Below are 23,936 nucleotides of genomic sequence, written 5' to 3'. Positions count from 1 at the left end.
TTGCCATATTGTGAAGTTATTTCATAGATCCTATCTGATAAGTTAGTGTTTAATAATGAACTGAGAATCTCATTTGCTAGAGCAAGACTCGCGGGAAATTTAGTGTTTTGACAAATTTGAAAGTCTCTGTATAAAGTTTTTCTGTAGATACAATACATTACAATATCACATTCTTCCACCTTACCCCCTAGTTTGGAACAGATGGGGTGGCTATAACGTTTTAATAGTGCCTAAAGCTGGAGAATATCACAAGTAAAGAATGAGCTGAAGAGCAAGAGTAGGAGGTGGAAATAAGCTGAAGAGTCAGGAGTGAAGCAGTCATTAGAGGAGTGACAGTTGCTTCATCTGCTTTGACAGTACTGTGAGCAAAAAGAACCACCAAAAAAAAAAAAAGCGCTGCTCTGCTATTTTGCATAGCTTTAATGTTTGATAAAGGTATGACAAAATTGTTAGTAAATACTTGTATACATATAAAATATGTGTTCTTTCACATTGGAAGTAAAGCCACTAGCTTCTTTTTAAATTTTAGTCTTCTCAGTAGCTCATCTTTTTAAAGTTATAGAGTCATAGGCCATTATTTTTTATAAAATTTTCATGTCAAGGACATGAAAGATTTGCATGACATTAAGATTGTAGGGTCCCAAGTGTTAAAAAAAAAAAACTAAGTTTGTATAGAGACGGAAAAGTAAGTGGGGCCATTTTTTTTTTTTTTTTTTTTTTTTTTTTTTTTTTTTTTCTTTTTGCGGTATGCGGGCCTCTCACTGTTGTGGCCTCTCCCGTTGCGGAGCACAGGCTCCGGATGCGCAGGCCCAGCGGCCATGGCTCACGGGCCCAGCCGCTCCGCGGCATATGGGATCCTCCCAGACCGGGGCACGAACCCGTATCCCCTGCATCGGCAGGCGGACTCTCAACCACTGCGCCACCAGGGAGGCCCAGTGGGGCCATTTTTAATGTAAAACTTAAATTAGATCACTAGAAAGAAATAATGACGTTTTAATTCTCTAACACACGGAGCATCCTAATCACAAGCATTTGGAATAATGAAACCTGAGAAGGGGGAAAATGAGTGTCTTTGCAAGCCAAGGAATAGCCTCTGAATAGTGAACAACAGCCAGAGAGACCTGGGATTACATTCAGAGATCCGTGATTTTTTTCTTGTAGGAGGCTTTGGGATTTTCATAGAATAGTAAAATTGTCCTAAAATATAGGGGACTGACAGAGGGTGGCCAACTTTTTGTCAAGTCAGAAGAATTTTTTAAAGTTCTGCTGCCTTCTATTATTACCATCATTTTATTTAAAAAAGAACATTATTACTCTAAAAAGGAGAAAGAACTTAACTTCAAAGTAAGTCCTTTAATTTAAATAAATATAATTTTTTTTTTTTTTTTGAAATTTACTATGTTGCTCCTAACTGTCTTACTTTGCTAGGCTGTGGTTGATGGTGTTATTGTTCAGTGAATACTTACTCTCCCTTCCCCGCTCCTGTGGAAGGAGGTTTTCCCACTTTGTTGGGCTTAGCCATGTGACTTGTTTAAGCCAGTGTAATGTTAGCAGGTGTGACTCAAGCAGACACTTTAAATGTTTTACATGGTTTGTCCTGACCAACTGTCCTCTGTCTTCTCCTATAATATAAGCATGTCCTGGATAGCTACTGGCCTCAGAATGTAAAGCACATTAAGCAGATATGGAACCATCTGGCATGAAATAGAACTTCCCACAGACCCATGAGCAAGAAATGTATGCTTATTTTTCTAAGTCTCTGAAATTTTGGAGGTTGGTAACATCATTGTAGCAATAGCTGGAGAGCTAAATTTAGAATTTATCAGCTTAATTTGCCAACCAGAAGGGCATTTCTGATTGGCTTTTAAAGTCAAATTTCTTGGGCTGAAAGCTAAACAATATAGATAAGATTTTTAACAGAAAAAGAAGATATAAGTAAATCAAGTTTAAGGAAGAGTAGTAACATACACTCTCAAAGTAACAAAGGAAAGAAGGAATTCTGAGGGGACAAACTACAACAGAAAACTGTTTCAGTACAACTGTCTTTATAAACTCAAAGTACAGAATTGCCAAGTTACAAATAAAGACACCAGCCAAATGGCAGCTGTGCAATCTGAGCAGGTGAAATAGCCATTTACATCCCAGGAATCATTCCTGTCACTGTACTAAAGTAATGCCTACCATAGTCTGGGTCTCTATGTTGTTGGTAAAGATACCTTAGTGATATCCTTGTCCAATCATACGCAAAGCCTGTGTCATCTTGGGAGTAGTATTATATGCTGGTGATACCATGCTTTAAAATGACATGCTAAATAGAATAACTAGACTGAAGTTCAGTAAAGAAGTAGAGGATTTTAACAACACTTTAAACCAACTGGACATATACAAAACACTCCACACACTCCCAACATCAGCAGAATACACATTCTTCTCAAGTGTACCTGGAACACTCTTTAGAATAAACCATATGTTTGTCCTCAAAATAAATCTACATAATTTTTTTAAAGATTGAAATCATACAAAGTATCTTCTTTGATCACAGTGGAATGAACTAGAAATCATTAACAGAAGGAAAATACAACATCTACAGATACATGGAAATTAAATAACAAACTGTCATTAATTAGCCAGTGGGTCAAGAAGGAAATCACAAGGGAAATTAGAAAATACCTTGAGATGAGTGAAAATGAAAACACAACATACAGATTTATGGGATGCAGTAAAAGCAGTGCTCAGAGGGAAATTTATAGCTGTGAGCACCTACGTTGAAGAAAGAACTCAAATCAGTAACCTAAATTCACACCTTAAGAAGCTAAAAAAAAAGAATAAAGACACCCAAAGCTAGCAGAAGTAAGGAAATGATAAAGATTAGAGCAGAGATGAACAACATAGGGAACGGAAAACAATAGAATCAATGACACCAAAAGATGTTTCTTTGAAAAGATATAACAAAATTAACATATATAGCTAAAACATATTATAGCTAAAATTAATTAGCTAGACAGACGAAGAGAGAACACTACAAATGGTAAAATCAGAAAAAGCGGGGACGTTACTACCAACCTTACAGAAATGAAAAGGATTATAAGAGAATACTACGAATAGTTAAAGTTATACACCAACAAATTAAATAACCTAGGTGACATGGACAAATTCCTGGAAACACGAAACTGCCAAAACTCAAGGAAAAAATAGAAAATCTGAATAAACTTATAACAAATAAATTGAATCAGTAATCAAAAATTTCCCAACAAAGAAAGGCCAGGACAGGATTCTTCACTGGTAAATTCTACCAAACATTTAAAGAAGAATTAACCACCAGTCTCTCAAATGCTTCCAGAAAGTAGAATAGGAAGAAACACTTTCTAACTCATTCTGTAAGGCCAGCATTATCCTGATACCAAAACCAGACAAAGACATCCCAAAAAAAGAAAACTGCACACCAATATTCCTTATAAATAGAGATGCAGAATCCTCAACAACATCCAGCTAAAACTAGAAAACTCTGAGAAGAAAACCAGCAAATATTTATGACCTTGGATTTGGCAATGGTTTCTTAAATATCACACCAAAAACACATTTATTAAAAATAAATACATAAATTGGACTTCTTCAGAATTTAAAACTCTTGGACACCAGAGGACCCTATCAAGAGAGTTAAAAGACATCCCGCTGAATGGGAGAAAATACTTGCAAATTATATATCTGATAAGGGTCTTATACAAGATATATAAGGAACTCTTATAATTCAACAATAAGGAGACAAACAACCCAATCAAAAAGGGCAAAGGACATGAGTAGACAATTCTCTAGAGAAGATATACAAGTAGCTGACAAGCACGTGAAAAGATGCTGAATGTCATTAGGGAAATGCAAATCAAAAACAAAACGAAATACCACTAACGCTCACTAAAATAACTATAAACAAAAAGTCAGAAAAAAAACAAGTGTTGAAGAATGTGAAGAAACTGAAACCCTCATTGTTTTCTGGCAGGAAGGTAAAATGGTGCAGCCGGCATGGAATAGAGTTTGGCAGTTCCTCAAAAAGTTAAACATGTGACCCAGCATTTCCAATCCTAGGTATATACCCAAAAGAATTAAAAACAGGTGTTCATTCAAACAAAAACTTGAAAAGGAATGTTCCTAGCAGCACTATTTACAGTAGCCAGAAGGTGGAAGCAACCCAGATACCCATCAGTAAGTGAATGGACAAACAAAATGTGGTGTATCCATACACTGAAATAGTATTCAGCTATAAAAAAGAATGAAGTACAGATACATGCTACACCATGGATGAAACTTGAAAACACAATGCTAAGTAAAAGAAGCCATACATAAAATATTCGATGGTTCCATTATATAAAATCTCCAGAAGAAGCAAATCCATAGAAACAAAACAGATGGGTAGTTGCCAGGAAGTTGGAGGACAAGGACTTAGGAGTGACTGCTTAATGGGTACAGTGTTTCCTTTTGGAATAATGAAAATGTTCTAGAACTAAATAGTGGTGGTGGTTGCAGAACATTGTGAATGTGCCAAGTGTCCCTTTACACTTTAAAATGATTAAAATGGGGAATAAAATAAGTGAATAAAATTTTTTAAATACTAAGCTTTATTATGTCGTCCTACAATATGGAGCAGTGCTACAATATGGATTCTTAAACATTTTGTACTATAAAGAGCAGAAGAAATGTTTCTCTGACTCTGCCAACTCAAAAAAAATATTTTAAATACATTGTTGATCTGTGCATATTTTCTGATGTTTGACTCTGGCATTTTCGTATTATAATCAGCTAAGAGATTTGTGCCCTTAGGGACTCCATTTCAAAACAATCTGTCCCCTGAGCAGGTTCATAAAGCTTGTGTATTTTGTTGAAAATATCCAAATTCTGAATCAGAATGAAGATAGTCTCACTTGTACTAGTGTGTCAGTGTATCCGTTAAAAAGTTATCACTTGTTTATCTCTTGATATAGAGAATGAATGTGTAGAGAATAAATTAATATAGAGACTAGTTCATTCAGTCAGCAAATATCAAGTGTCTACTATGTGCCAGGTACTGTGCTGGGTATTTGGTAATCACTGATACATTTTTAAACCTGTGAATAATCATTTCAGAACCATTTTAAACTTCTCTAAGACTGACAAAAGTATTTTATTTTCTGTAAATGAATCACAGTATTAATAAGTAAATATTACTAAATATTTTATGGAGTGCTTTACTGCATACTAACCAACACTAAGTGCCTTACCTGTGTAAATTTATTTAATTTTTACAGCAACTCCAAGATAGGTACAATTTTTACCCTCATTTTACAAGATGGGAAGGCAGGACATAGAGAGGCTAATAATTTGTGGAAAGGGACATAGCTATTAAGGAGAGGAACTCACATATCAAGCAGTGTGGCTCTAGTACCTGCACTCTTAATTCACTCACTCTTCTGCCTGAGTGGCAATTTTTTTTTTTTGGCTGTGCTGTCTTCCTTGCTGCGCAGGGGCTTTCTCTAGTTGGAGCGAGCAGGGGCTACTCTTTGTTGCGGTGCGTGGGCTTCTCATTGCAGTGGCTTCTCTTGTGGCGGAACACAGGCTCTAGGCGCACGGGCTTCAGTGGTTGCAGAGCACGCTGGCTCAGTAGTTCTGGCTCACAGGCCCTAGAACGTAGGCTCAGTCGTGGCGCACAGGCTTAGTTGCTCCACAGCATGTGGGATCTTCCCGGATCAGGGCTCAAACCCGTGTCCCCTGCATTGGCAGGCAGATTCTTAACTACTACACCACCAGGGAAGCTCCTGAGTGGCAATTTTCAAATTCACTCTGAGAAGATGGTATTTGTATCTAATAATATTTTAGATGTTTATTACTTCTCTGCATTCTCTAATATGACTTCATTTTTATCTAAGATTCCATCTAGTTTTAGTATTCTATAATCCCTGCAAGTTTATAAAAAAATTGAATTGTCATTTAACTCAGTGGTTCCTTATCAGTCCCAATACCCCCCTTTTAAACAAACATCTTCTAATGTCTACTATATAATCTTAAATGAAACTCATGGAAAATATAACCTATCAAAATATATAATTGTAAAAAAATTTATTTTAATTGTACATTTCTGTTAAATACTAATAATATTTTAAATAAAATAGTATTTTAACTATACTACACATTTCTGTAAAAAACATTGTTATAGGATAACAGCTCAGTGTATATGCTCAGATACAACTGCATAAGAAGAAATAGTGAAGTGTAGTCTTTGTCACTCTTTACAAGGAATAAATTTGAGTATCAGAAAAATAAGATAACAGGAAAATGTAAGGCAGAGAGGCAAAGCTGCCAAGTTACACAGTTCCAGGGATGTGGCTTGCAGAGTACGATGTAAATAGTGCCATCTGGAGTTTTGCAGTGTCATAGCCTTGGGCAAAACTAGTTATTAGAATAAAAACTCAGTAGTAATTTTTAAAATTTTACAATGGGAAGTGAAAGAGTATGGAAATAATGCTAATCAAAATAGAAATAACATGACAAGACAAATTATAGGATATCACATTGAAAAAATAAGGAAGGATAACATTCTTGCAAATCAGCCAGTTTTTATATGGGTAGTATCAAAATAATTCACTGTTATGTCAGGGGATGGAGTACTAACAAAATTGCAAAAAACATATCTCCTATCTTGAAATGGCCCCACCTTTTGAGGTATTTCTAAATTTTACTCTGATATTCAAAAGTCATGTAGAATGTCTAGCATCCCTGGTTACCTTTCACTAAATGCTTGTAGCACCCAATCATTAGGACAACCAAAAATGTCCCCTAGGTGTTAGAATCCCCCCCTGTTGAGAATTGTTGATTTAGATAATAATAAGTGACCAGGCCCTATTCTAAGTGTTTTAATGATTTAAATTCATTTAATCCTCAAAAACCTTATTTGATAGATTCTCTCATTCAAGAAGTTTTAGTCTTTTTGTATTATTGAAAAAGCAGGTGTTCATATTACCTGTATGTTCTGATCAAAATCAAACATTATGTCTAGAGTAGACTGCTCTGGCCTTTTCACTAATAAGGTATTTTGCAAGGCCAGCCATGCTTTACTACCTTAGAGTCATCTCAGCACAAGAAGAGAGCCCTTGTGTTAGGTATTCAGTGAGTAAGTGGGTGAAGGAATGAATACAATTCTGTATCTGTCACCACATCTTTATTAAAAAGATGCCATTACCAAAACATCTGACAGGAGATGTGTTTAAGAAAAGAAATTCCCAAGTAAATCATAAGATTGCAAGGCATTTGGCCTCATGTGCTACACCATTTCTTTCTTCTTCTTTTTTTTTAAATTTATTTATTTATTTTTGTCTGTGTTGGGTCTTTGTTGCTGTGCACGGGCTTTTTCTAGTTGCGGCGAGGTGGGGCTACTCTTCGTTGCGGTGCACGGGCTTCTCATTGTGGTGGCTTCTCTTACTGCACAGCACGGGCTCTAGGCACGTGAGCTTCAGTAGTTGTGACACACGGGCTCAGTAGTTGTGGCGCACGGGCTTAGTTGCTCTGCGACATGTGGGATCTTCCCCAACCAGGATTTGAACCCGTGTCCCCTGCATTGGCAGGCAGATTCTTAACCACTGCGCCACCAGGGAAGTCCCTACACCATTTCTTTTATGGTCCCTCATCAAGTCCACCATATACAGGTATGCCATATATACACATATATATGCACAGGAAAATACAAATACTAGTACTTCAAATTATGACCCAGCATCATCCAAAGAAGGTTAACATTATTACAATATTTGAGAGGTAAATAAGTGCATATTTAGAAAAATTTATTATCCCCTTCTTCCAGAAGAAGGTAAAAATGGTATTTAAGTATTTAATGGGTTAAGCTTATTATTTTAAAAACTCACTAATACAGAACATCTTATTCCCAGTCAGTGCCAAATAACAGATGTTCTTGTATATTAAAAACAGTACCGTTCTGTAAGAACAAGTCAGACCAACAAGTATTTATTAAACACATTTAGTATAGCCAACATTTAGTACTTTGGGGGATACAGAAGAAATAGAAGACCCAGTACTCACTGTAACTACAAAGGATGTCAGAACTAAATCCATTTCCTCCTCCTCCTCCCCAATAATCTTTTAAAATATTAGATAAAATTTATGGTGAAGGAAAATTGGCTTTGAGAAACCAAGGAATTCTTAGTTTAAGACTAAAATAATAGAGGCATGTAATGTGCCATTCACTTTGTCTATGAAACTTGGAATATTAGTAGTTGCCATGTTCTAGCTGTCATCATTTTTAACAAGAATGGGAGAAAGGGTGGGAAATAAAAAATGATCTTTTTTTTTTTAGAAATATAACCAAATTACTGGATAAGGGAATACTAAATTACATATGATATTCACTAAGTCAGTAGTGTCATTTTTTGAAAATTATTACAAGAGAAAAAGAATGTTTATCAAATATCTTATATATATATCCCATGGTAGCTGAGTTGTTTCCATATCACTTCTGCTCATTTATATTTGAGTCTTCAAGATCCATAGTTAAGGCAGACTGTTCTCCCCCAACCCCACCCCAGTTGAGATCACAAAGTAAGTGATCTTTTTAAAAATAGTCCCTGGTGGCGCAGTGGTTAAGAATCCACCTGCCAATGCGGGAGACACAGGTTCAATCCCTGGTCCAGGAAGATCCCACATGCTGAGGATTAACTAAGCCCGTTTGCCACAACTACTGAACCCGCGTGCCTAGAGCCCGTGCTCCACAACAAGAGAAGCCACTGCAATGAGAAGCCCACGCACCGCAACAAAGACCCAATGCAGCCAAAAAATAAATTAAAAAACAATTTTTTTTAATAAATAAAAATAGTCCTTGTGTGGGAAACAGAGAAAGAAAGGGACTGAGAGCCTTCTGAAGGTAAGCCAATGAAGCATTCCTTGGGAGATCAATCTCCATTTAGGAGCAGTTAAACTATGCCTGAATAATTACAGGTACAAAGTGAAATCAGAAGAATGTGTATTATTCATTATAATGTTATGGTTAAATAATTCCAGAAATAAAGTTTTCTGCTTGTCTTCTAAAATTCCCTCTAGTTTTTTATAGCATTTTGAATCAAGATCAATCATTGCATAGTTCTAATAAGAGCTTTAAGAGTGAAATAAAAGAGACAATTTGTGTTGAGTTTACCTCTAGTGAATGAAACATAAGGATTCAATGTCTTTATAAAAAGCATTCAAAAATTCTAGTAAAACCTTTTGATCACATTTGCAGATCTTCTTTAATTCAAGGCAATGAAATAGTGTGTTAATGAAAGATTATAATAGAGTAAAAGTTATAAAATGATGAAAGAATTTTCTGAAATTTTATATGATCGTGAACTGGTAATACCACTCTCTAGTATTTAACTCTCTGTTCTCTCATGTGCTCTCGTAGATGAAATATAAAACCAGTACTTCAAAGTGTATTACCGTATCAGTGATCGCAGTAACTTAAGCTTGCTTTATGTAGCCATTGTGTGGTTGTAATAAGTGAATTGTATAAATGAGAATCATATCCATGAACATTTTTCAGGTTTATTTTGAAAGTCCATTTATGTAACTGTTAAAGAGTACCTTCCCTCCTTTATAGCATATAGTCAAATTTCAGTTGCCAAGTATATCAGAATTTTTCTTGGAAATAATGAAAGGCTAATATCTCCTGGGTAGTATTACTGGTGTTTGTGTTAAGGTTTATGCTAGTTAAAGGAAAAGTCCTTTTATTCTAAATTCCTTGAAGATGAAATAACTAAATACGATCTGTTTTGAAAACTACCATATGGTATTTCTTTGCAGTTGAGAGTTTAATTTTCAGGTTTATTTTTTTTAATCTTTATTGGAGTATAATTGCTTTACAATGATGTGTTAGTTTCTGCTGTATAACAAAGTAAATCAGCTGTACATATACATATATCCCCATATCTCCTCCCTCTTGCGTCTCCCTCCCACCCTCCCTATCCCACCCCTCTACGTGGACACAAAGCCCCGAACTGATCTCCCTGTGCTATGTGGCTGCTTCCCATTAGCTATCTATTTTACATTTGGTAGTGTATATATGTCCATGCCACTCTCTCACTTTGTGCCACCTTAGCCTTCTCCCTCCCCGTGTTTGTGGTTTATTTTTAAATATGACAAAATACCTCACAATTCCTATCCTTCAAAAATCTGTTTGTCTATGTAAGTTGAATAAGATGTCAGTTCTCCTCTGGGGTGGCCTCAGGTAGTGTCTCACCTCTGTGATGGTAAATTGGTAGTTTCTGCTGCATTTGTTTATAGTTTTAAGAAAAAAATGAAGGAACAACATGTAAGCTTGTAAGATTTTTTTTTAACCCCTCCAAGCCTTCATGAAGATGTACAATAGTAGATTGTTTTCTGAACAGTGTAGTTGGCTTATTAGTGTTATATTTGAAACAGGCCACTTCCTGTCCCCTTCAAAACACACACAGTCTTTGATTATTGACTCTATTTTTGACTCATAATTTTTAATTATTGAAGGATAAAATAGTAAGCATAAGCAATTGTCTTTCATTTTCATCCTTATAATTCTTCTTACTCTCATCAGTAAAATTTCTAATAATCTCTTCATTTATTATTAATACTACTTGCTTAGTAGTATGAAGTATTTTTTTTAAAAAGCAGAATTAGTCTAATCTTATTTCTGAATATATTTGAAATACATATACTGAAAGTACCCTTTGCAAAATTCTTATTTTATGCTGTCATGCCATTTTGTCACCTCCACTGTTAAAACTTTTGCCTAGCTATCAAAGTTTTCTATAGTCTAAGCCACAAGCTGACAGTTTATTTACCACTGTAACCTACCATATCCCTATCAAGATTTGTCTACCTAATCCCTCGATTTGTGCATTCACTCATATGGTTCCCTACCTCTGAACTCCTTTTGCACTTAAAGCCAAATATTTTAGCACTAAATAATTTTGTAATTTGTTTCATCTTTCTTCCTATTTGTGTGTTCACTTACTTAGGAAATATATGACGTTTTCTCTTTTGAATTATCCATAGCATGATGAGTTACTTAGTGATCAACTACTAGGAAGTGGGGGGCAGGGGGAATCTTCATTTTGCTATCACAAGCTCAGTGAAAAACATGTTTCTTGTCTAAGAATGTTGGAGGTCCCTTTCCTACACCCAGTAACATTGTAAAGTGCCTTCTCATCTTTATAACTACATCTAGGTATTACTTTTGTTCTTGCTTTCATATTTAATTAATCAATACAGTGATTCATGTGATCCAGTCATATATTTTAGAAAGATTGTGGTTTGTATTTTTTGCTTTACCAGTTAAAGAGGGCCAAATGGATACAGATGTGTCATTTAATGTCATCCATCCCTTCTTTTGTCTGTGTTGTCATAAACATTTGGTAGCAGAAATTTCCTTCTACAATGAACTCCTTAACAGACAATGAGCTGCCAATTAAAAATGAAGAACAAACAAATGAACTAGTATTACCCAGGAAATTTCCTTTTGAATTTTCAGAGGGAACATCTCCCTCTACTAATTGTGAATGCAAAAGACCCTTGAGAATATGTAGGATATCCCATATATGCTAACACCCAATTTATGAGACCTTTTTGTTAATTAAATGGGACAATTACATTTAAATACCATGTGGTTAAGAATACTTAATGTTCTGCTGAAAAGCACTCAGCCTGAAATCAGGCAATAATTTTAACAATAAACTACCAAAAGTAAGGTAAATGTAATTCATAATCTTAGATGTGGATATCTCTTCACCCCTACATTTTACAACTAAATCTGAGAGTTCTACTTAAGACCACAGAGTTGGGAGGGGTGGAGATGTCTGTTACACTTGGATTCAAATTGTATCAAAACTCATTTTATTTATGTCAGCAGATTAACTTTACCTTAAAAGCTTTAGTTTTGAAATTTCCCTTGCAAACACTTGAATAGGTATACATATATGTTTTATATAGCTCCTGAGTTTTGGTCAAAGTAGTTTAATTTGATGTTATATTTTTATACTTTTTATAAAGGGTCTGTTATGTTTCCCTGTGTTTGATTATGTGTGTTAAGAAGGTTATAAACCCTTACAGCTTTTATCTTTCTGTGATATACCATTTTCCTGAAAAGTATGCTTCTGTGGCTATAATTAACTTTTAGGTAATTTTATTTATGATAAACAAATATACTAGCAATAAATTTGGAAATATGAAAATGTGAATTTATGATTTTTTTTCCTGTTACAGTAGAAACTCTCTTATCTGACATGGTCCAAACCAGTAGTTCCTTAGATTAACGAAAAAGTCAGCAAACTCAGGAACTCATTTTAAAGGAATGTCTACCTACCTTATCTTAATATATAATGTGTCTATGAAAATTTGCCAGTTTGCCAGTCTTTTGATATTAGACCTAGGCTTGTTGTTTTTCTTAAGTTATGAGTCCATTGATTTGCATTAGACCTCTTTTTTGCCTGAACCACACCTAGTGTCTACAATGAAAACATTTGCTAAGCAGTAGTAATTCAAATATATCTAGATTTTTATTTTACTTGTTTTTGTAACTCTCATGCATACCTAATTTAAGAGCTTTTTTTTTTCATTTAGAAACTTACCTTTATTTGGTTGCCATCAACTTAGTTCCATATAATATTAACTATGTAATTACACTAATAAGCATGGGTTTACATCACTTACAAACAGCAGTTCACTAAGCAAAAAACCCATATTCCCTCGAGGTAAGCCTACAACAAATGCACAGGTGAGCTATTAGAAAGTAACCTTCTTGTTCTTGTCAGTTATGCAGAGAGAAAAAGGAGTCTGTCAGAAGGAGGTCAATTAAAAGTCTTTACTATACATTGTGTTAAGTACTTTTTAAAACAGATGGAAATTTTTTCATACACAGATACATGAAAATAACTAAAATGCAAGAAAAAAGGGGGATAATTTGAGAAATCAGCCTTACAAATAAGCCCAACTGAAAAGTTGTGCCTTTTGCCATTAAGACAAATGATACTTTTAAGATTGTTTTGTCAGAAAATTTGTCAAAGAAAGTTTAGACTTTTTCAGTTGGTGATTAAAAAGAAATATGAAAAAAAAAAGATAAATGAGGTACAGCCAGTCTGGAAACCTATTTCACAGTACCTGCTAATGTTGAACATATCTGTAAGCTATGATCCAGCAATTTCACGCCTAGCAGTTACCCAGCAGGTGGAGGTAGAGGGTGGGGAGATGTGGGCGTGTGTCTGTGTAAGGGGGGGGAATGGTGTGTGGGTGCCTATGTTCACTAAAAGACATGTACAGGAAGGTTTGTAGCAGGATTATTGGTATGACCATAAATTAGAAACAACCTAAATGTCTGTCAACAGTAGAATGGGTAAACACATGGCAGTGTACTTAATTAATGGACTACTATGTACAGCAGTGAGAATGAACAAAATACAACATGCAACAGTGTTGGTAAATTTCACAAGATTTAATGATGAGTGAAAGATGCTGGGACTTCCCTGGTGGCGCAGTGGTTAAGAATCCACCTGCCAATGCAGGGGACATGGGTTCAATCCCTGGTCCGGGAAGATCCCACATGCCGTGGAGCAGCTAAGCCCGTGCACCACAACTGCTGAGCCCATGTGCCACAACTACTGAAGCCCACACACCTAGAGCCCGTGCTCTGCAACAAAGAGAAGCCACCGCAATGAGAAGCCCGCATACCGCAACAAAGAGTAGCCCCTGCTCACCACAACTAGAGAAAGCCCGTGTGAAGCAACGAAGACCCAACAAAGCCAAAAATAAATTTAAAAAAAAATTTTAATATATTAAAAAAGAAAGATGCCAGACCAAGAAAATACATTCCATAGTATTTTCCATAGGATTCCATCTTTATGATGTTCCAAACCAGCAGATGTAAGCTATGGTGTTAGAAGTCAGGATGGCGGGTACTTTTTGTGAGAAGTCAAGGAAATAGGACTGGAAGGAAGCACAGATGACTTCTGGAGTTCTGGAAATACTATCTTAATTTGGGTGCTTTCTTCAAGTGTATTCTCTTTGAGCTGTATGCTTCAGATTTGTGTATTTTTATTATATATGGTATACTGCAAAAAATGTATCAAAAAAAGAGGAGTGTGACTTCATCTGATGGAACTAATATTAACTAGATGAGACATGCAGTAAAGACACAGGAAAATAAGTTGAGCTCCACAAAAGGATTTAAGAAGAGCTTAATTATGGAATCTATCAAAAAGGGAAATAAGACTTAACAACTTAAAGTGTACCATCTGTAGCTAATTTAGTTATGATAACTCTTTTCAGCCCAATTTGTTGTATTTTGTGTATTTAGTACTCGGATCATGCAACTGCTGAAAATTATATAATAAGCATATAATTATAAGCTGTAAATCATTTTATCCTAGTCCTGGAAAGTAATTTGGATTACCCTCCTCATTTTTAAATCAGTTTCTGTTGGTGGTTTGTGTTTGGGTTTTTTTTCCCCAAAAAAATATGTCAGGTTCTGGTCAGGTTAAGTACTGTTTAAAAATTAGACTAAAATTTGGCTCATTGGACAGGAATATACTTCATTAATTGACCTGTTTTATAGAATATCTTTATCCATGTTTTTTTAAATGTCTTTGGTTTCCTTCATTTGAAAAGGAAAAAATCATGAAAATATTCTGTATGTATTTATTCACTATAATAACAAACAAATCAAATACATGTTAGAATAAGATCAAAAGAATGGAGCCTTTAAACCATTCTCTCATGGGATTCACTGAATATGCAAGACAAATTTCTGCTGTTTCAAAAGGGGTAAAATATATGCTAGCCCAGCACTTTATTATGTAAAAGGCAATAGAGAAGAAAGAAATATTCAGTTGCCGTAACTAATAATCTTATTTATTGTGGGAAGTGAAACACAATTGAATAAACCCATGGTAAATGTGATTCCCCTCTTCAATTAAATTGTAATTGTCTCCCTGTATAGTAAATATAGATAAAAGTGTATGCTGCTAAATTATTTAATCAAGTAGATAATCATTTTTAAAAACATCTTTGTTAGTTTACATGTAACTAGGATATTTCAAGATTGGAGATCCTGTAATTTCTATAAAAAGGAAAAAAATTTTAAATGATGTGGTTTGGCACAGAATAGTAGTGGCATTGTCCAATAAATATGTCTTCTTTCTTTGAAATAAAAGTTTGCCTCAACTTTAAAAACACATTCTCTAAGTTTCTTGAAATTGTTTTATGGTCCCTAATGAGATATGAACTATAAAACCTAGAAGAAAAAGTCCAGGGCATTCTAATGAACGCATTCGGTTCTTAAGGACCAGACTGTGTGGGCACTTTGCCAGCCACCCATCACCTTCTGTCTCCTGCCATGCTAACTCTGTGCCACACTCTGTACCAGTGAGATGTAACAATAGCTGAGTGTGAAGAATGAGCTAGAAATGAGCAGTCTGGTTGGGGAATAGGACTTCTCACAACAGAGCCATTACTGAGACTTCTGAATGTTGATCTCCACTCTGGGTATGGGAAAAAAGATTGAGACAGAACTTGCGTAGGTTGGTTGTTGTTACTATGGATTTGTAAGTATTGAGGAGAGGGAGAGTAGGAGGAGCCAGGTGCTTGTTCCTTCAGCCCTTCTATCCTTTAATCTGGTAGCTAGTAATCAAGGCCCCTTTTGAGAAGAACTGGGAGAGTGAGCCAGATCAGAAAAGGTAAAAGATAAGAAGTAGCCCCTGGCATGGGAACTCAAAGGCAGAAGGAATAAGCAACTGGGAAATTACTATCTCCCTAAATTCACATCACTTCATACTAGCTTCTTTATATGCTATTTTTAAAATGGGAGCACTGGGGTAAGGGAGGGGGGTACAGGTGTATGTTTTAAGCACCCCTGGTAGAAATTATTGTTAATCGAAGTGACTGCTGAAGTTGGAATGCAACCTGATTAGTGACCTAGAAACTTCAAGATCCTGTCCACAAAATAAGAGTTCATGAATAATTTAATTTGGTTACTGTGTTACAGTGTTGCTGTACTAGATTAATTAGAGAGAAAATGCATGTGACTGTTTTTCCATTATTGAGTGTGATAAAACTTAAATTCTTCATACTACTTTTACATATTCTAAAATAATTATAATTTTGTTATAATTTTCTTTAAAGGATATGCTTTAAGCACAGATGTCTACCCTGTAATCTCTAGTTGATAGCTTTGAATAAATTTATAGAAATTTCATTTTTTTAGTAATTATTAAAACTTTAACATTCTACTCCTATTCTTTTATTAGGATTTGGAACTTGGAAGGAATACAGACAGCTCATTTTGTTCTTCATTCCCCTGGAATGAGTGTGTGCTGGCATCCTGAGGAAAGTTTTAAGGTTATTATTTATAACTTAGCTTTCTTCTGTCAAGCTGAAAAGACATATACATGTGTAATACTTGCACACATACAGGAGAAAAATCAATGACTTTTTCCACCTCAGAGACTCTTAATTGGCACAAATGCATTTGGATTAATCTAGAACCTTAAAAGTTCTCTGCAATTAAGTTTTTATTTGACAACCATCATCTATAAATGGCATTTATTCACAGTACACTTTTCATGCCCTCTGATAGGTTATAATATAAAAACTAATGCCTAAACTAACTAGTAAGCAGTATTTGTTTAAAAAAAGTTAAATCCATGCTATTAGCCATAGTGTGTAAACAGAAAGCATCAGTGGCATAAGGCAAATTTGACCTAGCTGCAGTGGTGTTCAATTCCTATTCATAGTAAAGCTTTCTAAAATTCAAAAATACACTGTGAGTTATTATCAATTGACCTTAATTTAATTTCATTGAGAAGATAGGAGCCATTCACCAAGAGTTCTCTCATTTGCCAGTATCTTCTCTTGGGCATTGCTCTATTTTATCCTTCCCTAGGATCTAAGAAGTTGCCACGTTCATCTTCTTAAAGTTAGTCCTTCTGCTGTCTAGAGTTCACGTTAGTTCTTAGGCATCCTGCTTTTCATAGCCCTCTAATGTCTTCATACTTCTCCGTGACTCTTTTCTGTCCTCATACTTGCACAAAAAGGTAACCTTGATTAATCATGGCAGAAACTTACATAGTACCTGTATATGCTTGGCTCATTGTCAGCATTTCATATTAAGTTAGGCCATTTAACCCACATGGCAACCTTATGAGATGGGTAATGTGATGATCTCATTTTACAGATAAGGAAACCAAAGCTCAGAGAAGTTAAGTAACTTGCCCAAGTTCACACAACTACTAACTGGAAAAATTGCCATGTGTACCCAAGCAACCTCCTCCATATGTCTTGTTCTTAACCATTACGTTCTGTTTCCCCTTTTTAGTCTATCTTCTTCACACCTTTTATTTCTGAATATTTGAACCCATCACTTACACCTCTTAACTTCAGTTCCTCTTTCCCTATCCCTTGATCTAACTCTTTAATCTTATTCAGTCTCCTCTACTCTCTCAGAAGTCATCAGTGACATTGTTAACAAATCCAATGGGCTTTTCTTCCATTCTTAGTCTCAAGGCAGCTTTTTACACTATTGATCACTTCTGCCTTGAAACCCTGCTCACTTCGTCTTTAAAGCTGCATTATTCTAGTCCCCTTAAGCATCTATGCACGTATATTCCCTTTTTCTTCCTCCACTGCTAACTCTTCTTTAACCACGTATTTGTAAATTGTTGTAAGGGGTAGTTCTCACCCACATTATACCCTTTATTATAATAGAGGATAAAGGAATGAATAAAGTCCTTGTCATTGAGTTACACACTGACTTATAAGTAAGAAAAACGTACATACAGTTACACAGATTTTAAGTGTTGGAATCAAAATCTTGTTAAGTAGAATGATGACATAAGTTTTAATCCCATCTGCTCACAGCCTTCAAGATAACCCTGAGCCAAGATGTCCCAGACTACATAAGTGTGTTCTCTGGGATTCCATGAAAACTTGTTTCAGGCCTGTTGGATAATTTATCAGTAGAATTATATTCTGTATGTGTACATGAGCGCAGTTTTCTAATATATTCATATTACATATATAGGGATTATTTCCATGTGTAAGTAAATGTTATTTCTGAATCCAGGTCCTAAATTTTATGTCTAGATTTCTCCCCTGTAGCAGTGAGTCTACTTGAAGCATAATCAAGGAATCTACCAAAATGTTAATATTACCATGTTTAAATATCATAGGCTACTTTTTAAAAACTGTGACCTAAAAAAAAAACCCCAAAACTGTGACCTAGTTGAGAAATGAGGATGTTTATTATAACCTCTATCCCCAAGCTTATATCTTAATTTATGGTTATTTGAGATCCCTTTCTTCCGTATGCTTTAAGTTAATTTCTATTATTCTTCTATGTAACACTGAAATTTCACCCCACCCCATCTCCTTTTTTTTTCTTGTTTCCATGACTTCAGAATGTTGGGAAGTCCCTGCTCTAAATCACATCAACTCAATATCCTGAAATCATCTTTGGTATCTTCCTTTCCTATATGCAAATGTTTCCAGGTCTTTTAAGTTTTTCTCCACTGTCACTACAATACATTCCTCTTGGTCATTAATGTGTATTCCTCACCTTTCTATTCTCACAAGTCATCCTTGCCAATCCTTGTTTCTAAAATCTTTGGCTCTTCAATCTGATTCTTCTTGCCTACTTTAGTTAGACTGATATTTAAATATCAGTTTCATCGTGTCACTGCTAAACTCAAAAACCTAAAATTACAGAAAGGCAACACAGAGTAGCAGTTAAAGGTATGGACTCTTGAGTTAACTACCTGGAGTCAAATCCCAGTTTTACCAGTTACTAGCTGTATGATCTCTGGCAAGTTACAAAACCTCTTTCAGTCACTACCTTCAGTTCCTCATCTTGTAAAATGGAAGCTCATGAAGATTAAATGAGTGAACACTTATAAAGTCCTTAAAAGAAAACCTGATACATAATAAGCACTCAGTCAATTTCAGCTGCTTGTCGTTGTTGACACTGTTACTACTACTGAAACAATCTAGTGGTTCTCATTGGTCTGCCATATCAGATGAAGCCCAGAATTTTGTTCTGTTATGCTTGGTCTTGATGAGAATGAGGGAGCCAGAGAAGAAAGAGATGGGTCCATGATCACCTATATCATAAAATTCTTACGATAATCTTGTGAGATATAAAGTACACAAAAGAGCCATGTAATGTGGAAAGCACAAAGCAAACACTAGCATTTAATCATAAAGTTATAGGGAATTCCCTGGCAGTCCAGTGGTTAGGACTCAGCACTTTCACTCCCGGGGCCTGGGTTTGATCCCCGGTCGGGGATCCCACAAGGCGCGTGGTGATATATCATCATCATCATCATCAAGTTACAAAAGTCAGAAGATCTGTAGAAGCGAAGCTCTTAAATCCAATAAACCACAGTTGGAGCTAGGATTTCAGCAGGTAGTAATAACAGAAGCAAGCATTTAGGATGTCATGGGATCAGAGAGTTGGGACTGAGGACATCCTTTTCTCTGACTCTAAGAGAAAAGAGGTTAGAGCCGCTAAATGAAATGAGGTGTAACAATCAACATTTGTTGAATGCTTTCTCAGTGCCAGAAGCTGTGCTGAGTACTTCATGTAAGTTCTCTCATATAATTTCACAAATACTCTCAGGTTGGTAGCATTATTCTATCTGTTTTGTAGGTAAGAAAACTGAAGCACCAAAAGATTAATTTGCCCTAGATCACACAGTCACAGATTTGGCCTCAGTCTGATTCAAGTGCTACAGTGTTTCTTGCTATTTGAGATATTTCCCCTGTGAAAAGTCAGTACAAATTACTGTTTATGGTTCTGAGAAGTCCTACAAGAAGAATTCCCCTGTAATGTTTTTAGATCCAGCAATTCTGAAACTTAAAAAAGTAACTTTTTTTACTCTATCTGCTCTTTCAACAGCAACAACAACAAAAAAGTCACCATTGAGCACAGTTTTAGAAACAGTAAATAACCAAAATAAATTTTTTTTGCTAGAAAGTAGTTTTCAATCTGACTTCAAACTATAATAGCTAATGTTTTTTGAGTGCCTACTCTGTGCTAAAGCAGTTCTAAACGCTTTAACACGTACAGTTGACCCTTGAACAACATGGGTTTGAACTACACAGATCCACTTCTACACAGATTTTTTTTCAGCAGTAAATACTACAGTACTAAATGATCTTTGGTTGATTGAAACTGCAGATGCAGGAACCATGGATAGGGAGGAACCGCAGATACAGAGGGCCAACTGTAAGTTATATACAGATTTTCAACAGTGCAAAGGGTCAGTTGCCCTAAGGCTCTCCCCACCTTATTCAAGGGTCAACTGTATTAACTGGTACCATCCTCCCCAACAGCCCTATGAAGCAGATACTGTATTAGCCCTGTGTGCTCAAGATCTTATAGCTCCTGAGAGTGGAAACAGGTAGCCTGACTGAAGAAGCTGCACTCGTAAGCTGCCATGCTTTATTGGCTCTCCTGGCTTGGCCCTTCCATCGTTCATAAGTTATACCTGAAATTCTCAAGATTTTTATAGACAGGCTCAAAGTCTCAAGTATTTTTACTACATCCAAGTAAGTCTTCCTTGGTCTCCTCCCATTTCCCGTCCTTCCCCACCCTTGACTATACATAGCACACCAGACCACTTACCAATCTTGATAATCTAGGCTTGTAGTAAGGAACATGTGCACTGTAGTTAGACCTGGGTTCAGACCTGAGTTCAAATCCAGGCTCTGCCACAGTCTAGTGGTGAGATCTTCAACAAGTTACTTTAATCACTCTGCACCTCAGTCTCCTTTCTGAAAAATGGGATTAATGATAGCAATTTCCTCAGATAGTGGTTACGAGGATTAAATAAGGCAGGGCATGTAAAGCTCAATGTTGCACTTGTTTTTGTTGTATATTTGTCATTGACTTCCTGTTATTGAGAATAGTTTTATTTATTTTTTTAAAGATTTTTTGAATTGGACCATTTTTTTTAAGTCTTTATTGAATTTGTTACAATATTGCTTCTGTTTCTTCTATTGGTTCTTTGGCCCCGAGGCATGTGGGATCTTAGCTCCTCAACCCGGATCTCACCTGCACTCCCTGTGTTGCAAGGTGAAGTCCTAACCACTGGACCACCAGGGAAGTCCCGAGAATAGTTTTTTGTTGTTTTTTTTTTTTTGCAGTACGCGGGCCTCTCACTGCTGTGGCCTCTCCCGTTGCGGAGCACAGGCTCCGGACGCGCAGGCTTAGTGGCCATGGCTCACGGGCCTAGCCGCTCCGCGGCATGTGGGATCTTCCCGGACCAGGGCACGAACCCATGTCCTCTGCATGGGCAGGTGGACTCTCAACCACTGCGCCACCAGGGAAGCCCTCCGAGAATAGTTTTAAATTCCACCTTTTCTTTTAAGAATCCCCTAATTTTAAAGACTACCCATGTTCTAAATAATCACTGCTTCTTTTGCATCCCACTGTATTTCGCCTAAAATTATGATCAGTTTTTTTTTCATAATTCTCTTCTCTAGATGGAAAGTTTCTTGAGATCCAGGATCATGTCTTTTACTGTGGACTTCTGTTGAACGTAGCATAGTGTTTTATATATATGTGTGTATACAGTAGATCTTCATTATCCACAGATTCCACACTTGCAAATTTGCCTACTCACTAAAATTTATTTGTAACCCCAAAATCAATACCATCATACTTTGACAGTCACAGACATGCACAGAGCAACAAAAAATTTGAGTTGGCTAATGTGCACATTCCCAGCTAAGGCTGAATAAGGCAGTACTCTGCCTTCTTGTTTTAGCTCTCATACTGTAAACAAGTATCCTATTCATAGTCTATTGAGTGCCACATTTTTATGCTTTATGTTGGCAGTTTCTTTCACTGTGTAAAATGGCCCCCAAGCACACTGCTAAAGAGCTACTTAGTGTTTCTAAGTGCAGGAAGGCTGTGATATGCCTTATGGAGAAAATACGTGTTAGGTAAGCTTTGTTCAGGCATCAGTTACAGTGCTGCTGCCTGTGAGTTCTGTGTCAATGAATAAATATATATTAAATAAGACATCTTTAAACAAACACACAAGATTATGTATTGATCAGTTGACAAAAATGTGATCAGAGACTCATAGAACTGAACCCTTTAATTTCCTTTAGGATCAGTGGTTTGATACCCACTAATTCAGTGTTTGCAGCAACTTTATAGAACCTTACCTACTGTGAATAACTCGTGTGTGTGTGTGTGTGTGTGTGTGTGTGTGTGTATAATTTATCCAGAATGAATCTTTAGGCTGATCTCTTCTTCCTGGTGACCATACATAATCATTTAAAATTGTATCCAATTTTCTTATGTCTGTCTTTTGCCCATTTTCTATGAGATTTTTACCTCAGCTTGTCTTATTTCCTTTGCATTTGATCTCCAATTTGTAATATATGCAAATGTTTACATTTTACTATATGTACGACATTGAATCTCTGCCTCCTCAGATTTAGTAAATTAGGTGGTTAGTAAATTAGGTGGTTGAATTTTCTTTATTTTTCTGTCTTACAGTTGATGGTTGCAGAGAAGAATGGAACAATTCGGTTTTATGATCTTTTGGCTCAACAGGCTATTTTATCTCTTGAATCAGAACAGATGCCATTAATGTCAGCACACTGGTGCTTAAAAAACACCTTCAAAGTTGGAGCTGTTGCAGGGAATGATTGGTTAATTTGGGATATTACTCGGTCCAGGTACTTCCTTAGTATATTTATCTATTACTTACCAAAAAATCAGTCACTATTGCTATATGATCCATTGACCCACTTTTCTATACCTGGGCCACACTATAGAGCAAAAACAAGTCTTTCCTGTAGAAGGGCCAGAGCTATGGGCTTTTATGTAACAGAGATGGCTTTTACAGATTTACTTTGAGAATAACAAAGAAAAATGGCAGAGGAGGAGATCTTTGATCTGAGCAGTGTTTACTTATGTTAAAAAAAAGAAGAAGAAAAAACACTGCCGCTGTTGAATGATGGTGTTCTGCAATGGTTCTAAATCATGTTTATGTCTTTATCATATTTCAGCTATTTTAATTCAGTGCTTATTTGGAATTTTGCCACAGTTTACATACCTTGGGCATTGTGTTCTTTAAAGAGAAAATACTTTTTAAACCTTAATTTAAGTCCCTCTACTTAAGACCAACATGTAATTCATAAAACATAAAATATTATCTTTTAGTTACCCTCAAGATAAGAGACCTGTCCACATGGATCGAGCCTGCTTATTCAGGTAATGTACCATTTTTGTTGGGGTTATAATTTCATTTTCTGAATTTGGCTAGTTTGCTCATGCTGCACCAACTCCTGGAATACTTTCCCAGTCCTCTCCTTTGCACTGATTTTTTTCTTTTTCTCTGATTCTTTTATAAATGGATGTTTTACTTTCCTAACTAAGTCTTTGCTTTTGTCTTTTGGTCTGGGTGAGAGATTGTTTTCCAATATTTTCTTTGAAAATTTTTATAAAATACAAAATGTTGCCATGCCACCTCAACAATTTGGACCATATGCTTTCTTATTTTTTGTGCTGATAAAGACGTAAAATGTAGATGGACCCACGTTTATGCATATGAACTACGTTGTTGTTCTTTAAATGAGAACACACTGGATATTATATATCTGTGACCTTTTTTCCTTGTAAATTAATGTACTTGTTCTTTTTCATTCATTTGTATGTAATACTGCATTGTATAGAGTAGTCATTAGGGTGCTTTCGGCCTCAGGAAAATTTACTAACAGAGACTAAAGTCAGTAGAACATTTATTATATACTGTATTTCATCAAATCTAAAATAACCCCAATAAAACTGTAGAACCTGGGGACGGTATTATTTTATGTATTCCTAAGAAAAAAATATATTCAACTAAATGTAAGAATGCCATAGATTATAAGATGCATCCTGATTTCAGAGA

The 23,936-nt window shown here is 35.9% G+C and overlaps 1 protein-coding gene across 1 annotated transcript in view; it reads left to right on the top strand.

The window, feature by feature from the left end:
- Positions 1 to 23,936, top strand: part of NUP37 (nucleoporin 37) — a 40,752-nt gene that overhangs the window by 14,639 nt on the left and 2,177 nt on the right. The window contains exons 6-8 of the mRNA XM_082634628.1: positions 16,278 to 16,368; positions 22,538 to 22,719; positions 23,207 to 23,257. Coding sequence (XP_082490754.1) covers positions 16,278 to 16,368; positions 22,538 to 22,719; positions 23,207 to 23,257 — 324 coding nt within the window. The remainder of the gene's footprint in view (positions 1 to 16,277; positions 16,369 to 22,537; positions 22,720 to 23,206; positions 23,258 to 23,936) is intronic.

Source organism: Mesoplodon mirus (genome assembly GCF_964341445.2).
Source record: "Mesoplodon mirus genome assembly, chromosome: 11".
NCBI classification, from domain to species: domain Eukaryota; kingdom Metazoa; phylum Chordata; class Mammalia; order Artiodactyla; family Ziphiidae; genus Mesoplodon; species Mesoplodon mirus.
This window is presented reverse-complemented; position numbering and strand designations above follow the sequence as displayed.